The sequence below is a fragment of the Garra rufa genome, chromosome 1 (assembly GCF_049309525.1).
Source record: "Garra rufa chromosome 1, GarRuf1.0, whole genome shotgun sequence".
In the NCBI taxonomy this organism is placed as follows: domain Eukaryota; kingdom Metazoa; phylum Chordata; class Actinopteri; order Cypriniformes; family Cyprinidae; genus Garra; species Garra rufa.
The window spans coordinates 5,439,157-5,452,163 of record NC_133361.1 but is presented as its reverse complement, the minus strand read 5'-3'; the positions used below and the strand labels follow the sequence as shown (position 1 = coordinate 5,452,163).

The following is a 13,007-nucleotide window of genomic DNA, read 5'->3' as shown; positions in this document are numbered from 1 at the left end:
GTGATAAGTTAAAATCCACTCGCTGCTAAAAAGTATTGAACAGTGCTGAATATTGGGTGCTTACAAATTACAACACTCAAAGTGTAGACATGTATTAAAGATTAATTGTGCATAATATCCATTGTGTTTTAAGAGCTTTATGAGATCGCGTATACTGAGATGTCAGCTTTAAAGAAGCTTTGTTTGCATTCTGCCGTGGATGCACGCAGTAGCTTATGTTTGCTTTTTTGTTAAGAATAACAGTGGTTTGTGAATGTTGATGCTTAGCCTAAATAACAAATATTTTATCCAGAGCGTTTATGCTGGGGTCTAGTGGAACTTACCAGATGTTACAGAACTGTTTCATGTAAATTCAATCAATGTACTGAAAAAAATCTATATAGGTTAATTTTATGCGGGCTTTTGCGGGCGGGAGCGGGATAAATCATGAATGTCGCGTGCGGGAGCGGGACGAGATAATGTATATTTCTGCGGGAGCGGGCGGGCGCGGGACACAATCTTGCGGGAGCGGGCGGGATCGGGACTGAAAAATCCGTCCCGCGCAGGTCTCTACTCTGAAGTCTCACGCATTCACCGTGAGACTCACGCATTTCAACCAATTCACACGCTCTCACGCCACACCTTGTATTTCTCACGCTGAAAAGTAAGGGATAACTTGTCCCGCTATATGGTGTAAATGGACGAGGTGCAGGCTTTGAGGGAGAAGTAATCTGCCAAGCTCATAGCTGTCTTGAGAGTTAAATGGCATCTACCAGCCAAAAAATTAGGATTTGGGGCTGCCGCTTTCTCTCGCAGTGGAAGCGTTTAGTACAGTTGAGGAGGTGGTCGCGTTGCGGTCTCGGAGCGGACCTAGCCATTTGTATTTACTAGAAACTAAATAAATGCAGCAGGGTTTTTCATATTTATTTTAATTTGTTTATTTATTTTTTCCATTTTACGATTCCTAGACAAAATCACTTGCTTGTGATCAAAGATAGTGAGAACTGATGTTGGGGATTATAGCCAAATTTGTGCAAAAGTATTAGTTCTTCAACAGCTTTAACTAATTGTGGGCTTGAAATTAAGGCAAAGACAAAATAATTGGTAAATCTGCTAAAAAGACCGACAAATTCATCCAAATAAAAGAAATTGTTTTATATACACTGTAAAAAAGTTTTCACCTGTTTCCACTTAAAAACTCAAGTTTAGCAGCTGCCTTAAGATTTTAAGTTAAATCAACTGAAGTCACAAGTTATATCAACTCATTTTTTAGTAATAAGTTAAAATGACTTGTAGTTTTAAGCTGATTTAACTTAAAAACTTAAGGCAGCTGCTGAACTAAGGTTTTTAATTTAAAATTTGTGAACACTTTTTACAGTGTATATTTCAAAACACAAATGTATCAACATTGTTGGGAAGGTTATTTTGGAAATAGGCTGTAATAGGCTACAGATTAAATTTCCCTATTTAAAATTTAATTTAAAAGTAGTGTAACTATTTCAATTGCTTTAGAGGTAATGTAACATTACATTTGATTACTAAATTTCTAATGAATGTTAAAAACTTTTTAAGCAGGCAGGTTTACCTTACAGTAGCACTCAACACTAATTACTTTTACAAAATCCTTCATCACTTGATTTAAGATTATAATAATTTAATTTTAAAGCACAGCCGCCACAAAATCTTTAGCACCTCTGTTTAACTCCTGAAACATTGGTGTCTCTTATTTTAAAGCAGTCAATGCGATTTGGGAAATAAATCAATCAAAATATTTACATGTAACCCACTTTGTAATTGTAAACATGTTTAAAAGTAACTGTAATTTAACTGTATTTGTTATTTCTCAGTAGCTGTAACAGATTAGTTTAATGTCGTTTATAATTAAATGACATAATTCAATTACATGTAACTAATTACTCTAGCTAAGTTCAAGTCCCTACCACTGTCATCAAGGCATCAAAGTGTGCAATAAACACTTGAAATACAAAATGACATTAGTAAGCTGAAATACAAACACACACACAGATTGACATACATGCTATGAACAAGTTCTGCAATCCTCCTGTATGTTTACAGTATGTGCATTGAGCACTGATGTTTAGTTTGCTCATTTGGGGCCAAATTTCTTTTTTTACTTTTGATACTACTAGCATGTTTTAACGCATTAATGTTATGTTTAGCATGTTGCTAGCATGAATTAGGCTAGTTGCTAGCATGTTTATAGCATGATTAGCATGTTGCTAACATAATTATAATGTAGAATTAACACATTGGTAGCTGCTAGCATGTTTTAACGCATTGATGTTATGATTAGCATGTTGCTAGCATAAATTAGTCCACTGATAGCATGTCTTAGGCTAGTTGCTAGCATGTTTATAGCATGATTAGCATGTCTCTAACATAATTATAATGTAGAATTAACACACTGGTAGCTGCTAGCATGTTTTAACGCATTGATGTTATTATTAGCATGTTGCTAATATGAATTAGTCCACTGATAGCATGTCTTAGGCTAGTTGCTAGCATGTTTATAGCATGATTAGCATGTTGCTAACATAATTATAATGTAGAATTAACACATTGGTAGCTGCTAGCATGTTTTAACGCATTGATGTTATGATTAGCATGTTGCTAGCATAAATTAGTCCACTGATAGCATGTCTTAGGCTAGTTGCTAGCATGTTTATAGCATGATTAGCATGTCTCTAACATAATTATAATGTAGAATTAACACACTGGTAGCTGCTAGCATGTTTTAACGCATTGATGTTATTATTAGCATGTTGCTAATATGAATTAGTCCACTGATAGCATGTCTTAGGCTAGTTGCTAGCATGTTTATAGCATGATTAGCATGTTGCTAACATAATTATAATGTAGAATTAACACATTGGTAGCTGCTAGCATGTTTTAACGCATTGATGTTATGATTAGCATGTTGCTAGCATGAATTAGTCCACTGATAGCATGTCTTAGGCTAGTTGCAAGCATGTTTATAGCATGATTAGCATGTTGCTAACATAATTATAATGTAGAATTAACACACTGGTAGCTGCTAGCATGTTTTAACGCATTGATGTTATTATTAGCATGTTGCTAATATGAATTAGTCCACTGATAGCATGTCTTAGGCTAGTTGCTAGCATGTTTATAGCATGATTAGCATGTTGCTAACATAATTATAATGTAGAATTAACACATTGGTAGCTGCTAGCATGTTTTAACGCATTGATGTTATGATTAGCATGTTGCTAGCATGAATTAGTCCACTGATAGCATGTCTTAGGCTAGTTGCAAGCATGTTTATAGCATGATTAGCATGTTGCTAACAATTATAATGTATTAACACATTAGTAGCTACTAGCATGTTTTAACGCATTAATGTTATGTTTAGCATGTTGTTAGCATGAATTATTCCACTGATAGCATGTCTTAGGCTAGTTGCTAGCATGTTTATAGCATGATTAGCATGTTGCTAACATAATTATAATGTAGAATTAACACATTGGTAGCTGCTAGCATGTTTTAACGCATTGATGTTATGATTAGCATGTTGCTAGCATAAATTAGTCCACTGATAGCATGTCTTAGGCTAGTTGCTAGCATGTTTATAGCATGATTAGCATGTCTCTAACATAATTATAATGTAGAATTAACACACTGGTAGCTGCTAGCATGTTTTAACGCATTGATGTTATTATTAGCATGTTGCTAATATGAATTAGTCCACTGATAGCATGTCTTAGGCTAGTTGCTAGCATGTTTATAGCATGATTAGCATTTTGCTAACATAATTATAATGTAGAATTAACACATTGGTAGCTGCTAGCATGTTTTAACGCATTGATGTTATGATTAGCATGTTGCTAGCATGAATTAGTCCACTGATAGCATGTCTTAGGCTAGTTGCAAGCATGTTTATAGCATGATTAGCATGTTGCTAACATAATTATATTGTAGAATTAACACATTGGTAGCTGCTAGCATGTTTTAACGCATTGATGTTATGATTAGCATGTTGCTAGCATGAATTAGTCCACTGATAGCATGTCTTAGGCTAGTTGCAAGCATGTTTATAGCATGATTAGCATGTTGCTAACATAATTATATTGTAGAATTAACACATTGGTAGCTGCTAGCATGTTTTAACGCATTGATGTTATGATTAGCATGTTGCTAGCATGAATTAGTCCACTGATAGCATGTCTTAGGCTAGTTGCTAGCCTGTCATGACATTAAGTAAATAGCAGCAAGCTGCTCAAGTTATTCCCATTATCGGAGCGATTCACGTTTATTTTTATTATTATTTTTGTTTATTCTTGCAGAATATTTATAAGGACTTACCCCCTGTTTCTGTATAAAGTACAATACTATTCAACCCACTCAATCATGGAGGATGTGACTCATTTATGATGATCAATGTTGTTTCGAAATAATGGTCTATGGGCTGGAAGCATTTGTTTCTTTGAACAACTTTCATTTCAAAAAAAAATTCGTAAAGCAGGTGCACAAACAAATGTGAGCATTACTGTTGAATATACGTTTCTCACTGAGCCTTTACTTTAATCGTTCAAAACAGTCTTTAGTGGTAATTAACATTTTAAGCTGTGGCTAACTGACATGCTCTTTGATGTACAATGCTGTTTATATTGTTTTCTTGCGGTTTTGTAACAACAAAAACTCCCCTTTGAGTCATGAAATATACTTTGGGATATTATAGACCAATTATCTGTTTGTAAACATCCGGGATGCGCGCGCATCTTGGTTGCAGAAAACCCGGGAGACATAGCGTTTACGAATAGGAAATTACACAGATATGGTACAAAACAGTTCGATTCTAAATTATTATAGATTATTTTGATTAATGTTATTTTAAAAATGTTTACCGCATATTACAACAGCTTGTCACCCAACGATAAGAATGGTTATTCAACGAAATTAACGTTAGTGAGTGGGATTGGTCTGACAGATCCGTTTGCCACAGATGTAATCGTGTACCCAAATCAAGTCAAGTGCAAATTAGATGTATAAAGCATGCCTCAACAGGCTTCACTACACAATGCAGACATACAAAAACGATCAATGTCTAACAAATTAATTTAAAAACACGATGTGACATTACTTGCCATAAATTCTCTGAATTTTGATGCCTGCAATTTCATCCCTCTTAGCAAATAAAGAGACAATATTTACCTCAAATTTTTAAGTTTTGCTTTGCCTTTGTTTATTTCACACTGGGTTGAGTTGAGTAGGAAAAGACAGAAGTGACGAATGGATACCGATCTCCTGTACAAAAAGTGTATTCTAACGTTAGTGACTGACAGTAGGATAATTCGCTATAACTTGTTAACGTTAGTAGCCAAGCTTACGAGACTAGCCGTGTAACTTTACCCACTGCACAATACAACATTTTCACGGTTGTCTTTCCTTCATTTTCTGATTTTTCTTTCGGGTTTTACGCTGCGTTCCAGGCAGGTTTTTTAACTCGTAAATCAGGACTTGAAATCACGACTCACATCTATAGCATTCCAGGCAAGTCACCCCAAACTGCCTGAGCGCATTTATTATTATTACATTATTATTAATTTGTTTGCAATGTTATATTGTCCTAAAGTCTATTTTTCACTGTGTACCTCTTGCATAAACACCGCACTCGTATGTGCTGACATAGTGGTTTCGCGGGCTATGTCACGTCAGAACTCGGAACTGGGAGCACATCGATCTAGTACGAGTTCACGAGTGGGAAGTCACGGGTTTGACTGTCGTTTGGGTGCACTTTCACTGATAGAAGATCGGAAAAACACGAGTAACGGGTTGCCTGGAACGGGACATTATAGCGGTTCCGGTCGTCTTTTGCAACCGACATGCGCACTTGAACCAGCGTGACGCGTGTGTGACGTAGGCTGATAATTGGTCTATAAAGCCATCTTGGTTTCACAAAAGTCCATTAATGATTGTAAACTGAGTTTTGAGTGTTTTTATGAGACGTATCTGTGCTGAATGTCTATCTTGTCCATTGATAAAGGCTGCAGCCAAAGTTTTTTCATGCTACTATTTGAAACTTACGTTTTCGATTGCAGAAGTGCGATATTAGATTAGAAGAGTTTGATTGAGTCTCAAAGGATTATGGGAGTTTTGACAGTTAGAATTTTGACAGTTAGAATTTTGACAGTTAGAATTTTGACAGTTAAGAGTTTTGACAGAGTTTGAATAGTGTTGACTCATTTGAACATTCCGTCAATGTAAGTCTATGGAACTAGACTCTGAATGAATCTTTGAAAATGGCCATTAAATAAGAATTATATCTTTATTACAATCAGCAGATCACAGTTTATCTCACCTGTCTTGCCGTAATAAAGACAGTTATAGCAGCCAGAGGAATTTGCTCAACTAAAACCAACTCTACTGAGAGAACATTTGGTCTCTCTCTAAATAGAGCTCAACTAACACTGAAGCAGAGGTAAAGTTAATGAGATAATTAAGGGAGTGTTCACACTTGGCATCTTTTTTTTTTGTAACTGCCAGCGCGTGTTTTACTTTATAACCCTATGGAGTAAACCGTCTTTTCAAAAAAGCCCTGAGCGCTTTTTTAAACGCCACCGCCGGCGTCTTTTTTTGCAGCTCAGAGCGTCTTTTTAAGTTGAAAAAAGAAAACATTTCTGAAGAAAACGCCCTACATCAAGCAGTTTTTTGACAGCTGACCAATAACAAGCGAGTAGCTAGACCTTTCGTTTCTATAACAACAAGAAAAAATGGGAAAGGTGCCGTTATATAGACTTTTATTGTATTGTCGTGAACCGGATTCGCCTCCCCGTTAACTTTAAAAACCGACGTGCAGCGTTGCAAACTTCCTTTTTCGAGTCCCAGCTCGCAGACCTTTCCCGATCCCGTCCCCCCTCTCTCTTTCCCGCTTCGCTTCCTGTCTTAATACTGTCCTATCAAATAAAAGGCAAAAATGTCAAAAAAAGAAAAGAGCCAGCTTCCTCTTTTATCGACATTTCTGTAGCACACATAGGCTACTGTTGCAGCTGTTGTTATAGCAACAAAAAGACGCCTTCTGCTGCAACGCGTCCAGATTTTTTTGTTACAAAAAGACGCCAAGTGTGAACACGGCCTTGTGATCATTTAAATAATGAGTGTGCATTAGTGATGAAGACCAGGGCCAGTATTCTTAAAGCTTCTAAGAATCATCTCAGAAAGCTCCTAATTTAAATTAAATTAACTTAAGAGTGATTGAGTTCAATCTAAGAGCAACTCTGAGCGAAGAAAAGACTAACGCTTTTATCTTAGTGTGGAGGCGGGGTTGATCCCGTTTCTAGTGATGACGCAGCCTTTTGAGGACTGGGATTGGTTGGTTTCCAAGTAGGAAATAAAAGAGCACTTTTAAGTGTAGGGTCTAGTATAAGCCTTCACTTTGAAATTATAGGCGTAATTTATATATTTTTATTTAATTATTGTATTTTAAAGGAAATGAACAGTTGACAAATATGTTCATGTAATGTAATGATTACTTCCATTTCTTGCAATACGGCATGTCAAAGATTTGAGCATATCTTGGTCACAATCATTATCTCTGCACAATCCCACATGTGGCATTTTATTAACTCACTGTCATGCATTGTGTGCAAATTTTTCTTTGCTCTCATGTTTTGTCAATTTTCTCCACTGCTAAAGAAACTCTTAACCCTCTTAAAAGTTCTCGTCTGTACTCCTAACAATTTTGGACCTTAAGACCTGTTTTAAGGGTTAAGATGCTTTCTGAATTACTTTTTTCTTAACTAGGATCTTTTCTTTAATTTTAAGAGGAAACACCCACATTTCTAAGAATTTTCTTAGAATTTTGTCACTAGGAGCAACTCTTTGCGCTAAGATGTTTTATGAATACGGGCCCTGGTGTTAACAAGCAGAATTACTGAAGAAACGAGAAACAGAAGAACTACAACTGACTTCAGCCACAGATGAAATCAACTGAAGTAAAAGACATTGAACATCTCAAGATCTGATTAAACAACTCCACAAACAGCTTTTGCAGTCATCAGAAGTTGGTGTTTTATTGGTCAAGGGGGAAAAACTAAACGAAAAGCATGATGCCACCATAATTGTGGTCAAGGTTTGCTTAAGTTGGGCTCTTGACCCTTTTGTTCATTTAAAATAATTTTGCTTCAAAGCAATTTCAATATTGTTTCACAGTAAACATTTGTGTATTTCTGAATCAAACACTTAAGCAACAGATTATCTTACATTTTGTACAGTTTGTTTGAGTGAACTTCATGAAGTGGTCTCTCTTGCTGATTTATTGACTGACATTTGATTATTTCAACAGTTCTGTTAAAGAAACATTACTGAATTGCATCATTGTTGAAGATAGAGAGCTACACCAGCTCAGGCTTTTAGACATGAACACTTATCATACCATCCTCAACAGTGGTGACAATAATTAGTCATACTGCAGTGCATGATGGGAGTTTTTCCTATGTTGTTACCCAGCATGCATTGCAGCATTATCGTTTTGTTAAATGTCACCACCATTGTTGAGATTCATATGCTGGTACTGATGTCTGTGTGTGTCTACGTAACACAGGAGATTTCTTTATGCACTGCATGATTTAAAATCATTTACAATGATAGCACAAGCTATTACTGTTCTACTTTCATATTTTACTTTTTAAATAAATTACTTTAAATATTTTCTAATCAGATCTTGATAACTATGTCACTGTTTAAAAGCAGTTAATATGAGCTTAATGTAAAGCACTGGTCTAACTGTGTTACAACACCACACACATTGCTAAAGAGAAAGATCTAAAAGAGGCAGTCAAGAGCCAAACTAAGCAACGTTGATCTCCATGATGGTGGAGATACACTTTTTTTTAACCAATGAAAAAAAGAACGTCTGATTCTCTATAATTCTCAATAGAGCTTCTGTAGACGTATGACAGAAATAAAGTCTGGTTCATAATGAGTGGAGCGGTTTAGTCAGATCTTGAGAGATTTAATGACTTTTTTTCATTTCAGTTGATTTTATCTGCAGCTGAAGTCAGTTGTTCTTTTGTTTCTCGTTTCTTCAGTAATTCTAACAGCAGGTCTTCATCACTAATGCACATTCATTATTTAAGTGATCATGACATTTTCTAATTAACTTGAACTCTGTTTCAGTGTTAATTGAACTATTTAGAGAGGGACCAAATGTTCTCTGAATAGAGTTGATTTTATTGTGCATGATGGTGACAAACATAAGTTTTAATAAAACATCAAGATCTAAACCTCTGTTAACTCTCAATAAAATTGTTTTGCTGTTCTGCTGTTTTTGTTTATTAAATTATCATCTGCTGAGATCTTGAGGGGTTCAGGGCCAGATTTACTAAAAAATGGCAAATTAGTGTGAAAGCACAATCCCATAAAAGCACAGATACACTCATACAGTGCCTTGCAAAAGTATTCATACCCCTTCATTTTTTTTTCCACATTTTGTTTTGTTGCAGCATTATGTTAAACTGCTTTGAAATAGTTTTCCCCACATCAATTTACACTCCATACACCATAATAATGACAAAGCAAAAACCAGATTTGCAAATGTTACAAATGTATTAAAAATAAAACACTGAAATAAGTAGATTGCATAAGTATTCATACCCTTAACTCAGTACATAGTTGAAGCACCTTTACAGCCTCAACTGTTTTTGGGAATGATGTGACAAGCTTTGCACATCTGCATTTGGCAATTATGCTTCTGTGAACCTTCAATGCAGCAGATTTGTTTCTGAACTCTTCTCTAGATCATCGCCTTAACACAAGTCTGTCACTGAGCTCTACAGGCAGTTATCTTGGGTTTTGCTCTGAGATGCATTTTCAGCTGTTAGACCTTTTCTGAGAGGTGTGTGTCTTTCTAAATCAGACTCATTCAAATGAATTTGCCACAGTTTAACTCCACTCCAAGTGTAGGAACATCTAGAAGCAATATGAATGCTCCTGAGCTACATTTCCAGTCTCCCAGAAAAGGGTATGAATACTTATGCAACAGGATCTTTTCAGTTTTTTATTTCTAATAAAAAACCTGTTTTGTGCTTTGTCATTATGGTGTATGAGATGTAGATTGATGTGGAAAAAAAGTAATTTAAAGCAGTTTAACATAATGCTGCAACAAAACATAATGTGAAAAAAAATGAAGGGGTATGAATACTTTTGCAAGGCACTGTAAATGAACACATACTTAGCCAGATCATGTTCCTAATGATCAACATAATCTACCAAGAGCTGTGCAAATTAGTGTAGGGCTGCAAATAAGCAGATCAATGACCATAATGTGTGGGTGATCTGTTAAAACAACACAGATGCAGAATGGCATAAATTATTGAAATACTCTGCTAACATATGTTTTGCATCTGAAAGGGAAACTCCTACAAATACATATGCACTAACTGTGTCCACAACTTTTCATTGCTAATGTGTCTTTAGTAAATCCTGACTGTTTTGTAACACCAAAATGAGCTTTGTATTAGTGCTGCCATGATTAGTGTTGAATTAGAAGTTTTCGAACACTGTTAGCAGATCTGTCCCCTAATGTGTTTTCAATCTATTTTATTAAAGCTGTAGCTGTATGTCATTGCTGCTTCTCCTTTTTTGTTCATGTTCAGTGATTCTGCTTGTAATCATCATCTCTCTTTCAATAATGCTAATTGTTAGTCAATTAATCACATTATTATCTAATTAACTCCATCATCTTTATCAACTCATCTGGAAAAATCCATGTGAGGCATTTATGGAAACTGAGGACACAACCGGCCCCAGTGAGATAAAGCAGGTGAAGGCCATCTGGGACACACATGGGTGAATAAATCAGCTAAAATAGAAACCAGATGTGCTGTCATTATAATCAATGAAGCTGTCAACACCTCACTGCAGCTACAAACAGATGTATACATGAACATAACTCATGCTGGAAGTGCACCCCATGTAAAATTAATATCATTTTACAGATGTATATATATATATATTTCTCAGACAATATATGAAGAGAACGTGAATATAAATGTTCAAAAATCATGTTTTTCTTTTTCATTGTGTGTTCCAATTAATCTTAATCAAACTGCAGTTGGATTATTTTGATTAGGTAAAAATACAGCTAACACAAATAATGATAACATCATAAAAACATGATTTTTGAAAATTAAAAAAAGGATGTTATCTGCTTTTGCAAATCAACTCTTCATTGAAGTCGCATAATTCAGTAACTGTAATCTGATTTCAGAAATCTAATATAAAACATGTTATATCACGTTGTTTCTGTAAATATGTCATCAGATCTGTGTAACATGTTTCTGCAAACACTGATGATCAATATAACAGAAACACCGATGCAGTGCAACCGAGGTTAGATCACAATTCATCAGATACTTACAGTTAAACTCATATCTGCATCTATAAATCAATCTGTCATTTGTCATCATCATTAACACTGGTAAAATGACAATGATGATTAACCCTAAAAAAGGAGAGTAATTATATTAATATTTGACATTATAAAGAATCAAGAGCAGTTATAGCATTATAAACGTTTACAGCAGATTACAGTAAATCATAATGAACATCAGTCTCAGTGAATAATGTGTGAGTATAATACACACAGATGAACTCAAATCATTATGAATATGAACTCACCTCCTCTGGCTGATCCAAACGTGTAGAACAGGAGCATGAATTGTAAAGTAGGCAGAATCTCAAAGGTGGTATCAGCCACAACGTCAAAGATATTAATTACCCGGCCAGTTTTCTTCCCAACCTCTGTAACTAAAACTATAAGAAACATTTTTAATAATTAACATCTGATTTGATTCAGTTTTGAATCATTACACAATTTACAACAAACAACAAAATCAACAACAAAGGCAGATGAACAGAGTGAATTAATCTGTCAGAGTTTCATACAAACATACAGTGTATTGCTTATATTATAAACATATCAATAAATATAATGAAGGTATTCAGTGACCTTCAAAAAAGCTCTTATTGTAAGATCAACACCATTTCTACTAATACTCTGAAGTACACTATTATATCTGAACAATAAAGTATGTTTGTATTTTAATGTCTAGAGTTATTGTAGTGCATTTAGATTATTAAACTAAAGTTATGAAGGACGTTCAGATCAGCGTGAATCAGTTTGATCTCATTTATTCAGCTGATCATTTATGGTAATAAATCAGACACAAACACTTACTGTAAGTGATTTTGCAGAGGCAGCACACGAACACTACTGCAAACAGGACCATTACGATGACTTTATTAAATATTGCAAAGTTTATAAACTTTTCCCATGCACTTGCAAACAGAGCTGAAAAAAATGAAATAAATATTATCAGATATAAGCACAATCAAATTGAAAATACTGTACAAGTCATAAAAATGTGAAACACTCTTATCATTTGACTGATGTTTTACACAAACCACTGTCAGTCTGTCTGTTCTAATCTGAGATTCAGGGTTTTGTTTCCAGTCTGACAGCTACACAATCATATGGAGTCATTCAATGCAGATTTGTGTACTTAATAAGATCATAAATGTGATTCAGTCCTATAAACAGAGAGATTGACTGAACACATGTAGGGTCTGTCATACTAACACACATCCTCTGTCATCTCTCATGTAGAGCTGCTTATGTTTCTGCATGTGTTATGATTTATGCAAGACTGTTGTTTTGCTACAGATCGTTCAGATTTACAACAGCATTTCTCATCATTTTCTCTTAAAGTGCATTTTAAAGTTGTTATGATAATTATAATTGATTGACATTTGCATTTGTTTACCTGAATAAACAACAACTGAGAAAACTGTATATTCCGCCACATAGCTGTATTTCTTAATCCATGTTTTAATCTGGGCTGTAAAACAGAAAAGACAATAATTTAATCACAATGTCATATGAATGCAATGAAACGCAAACAACACTAAAACACTAAAAATGGTTTGATGTTTTGTTAAATCTCTCACACAAGGATGGTATAAAATCCAAACATCTGGATATTATGCTT

The 13,007-nt window shown here is 35.0% G+C and overlaps 1 protein-coding gene across 1 annotated transcript in view; it reads right to left on the bottom strand.

The window, feature by feature from the left end:
* LOC141334223 (uncharacterized) overlaps positions 1-13,007 on the bottom strand; it is a 93,015-nt gene that overhangs the window by 16,741 nt on the left and 63,267 nt on the right. The window contains exons 7-10 of the mRNA XM_073839320.1: positions 12,783-12,857; positions 12,197-12,310; positions 11,638-11,772; positions 11,378-11,461 (exon numbers count right to left, since the gene is read on the bottom strand). Coding sequence (XP_073695421.1) covers positions 11,378-11,461; positions 11,638-11,772; positions 12,197-12,310; positions 12,783-12,857 — 408 coding nt within the window. The remainder of the gene's footprint in view (positions 1-11,377; positions 11,462-11,637; positions 11,773-12,196; positions 12,311-12,782; positions 12,858-13,007) is intronic.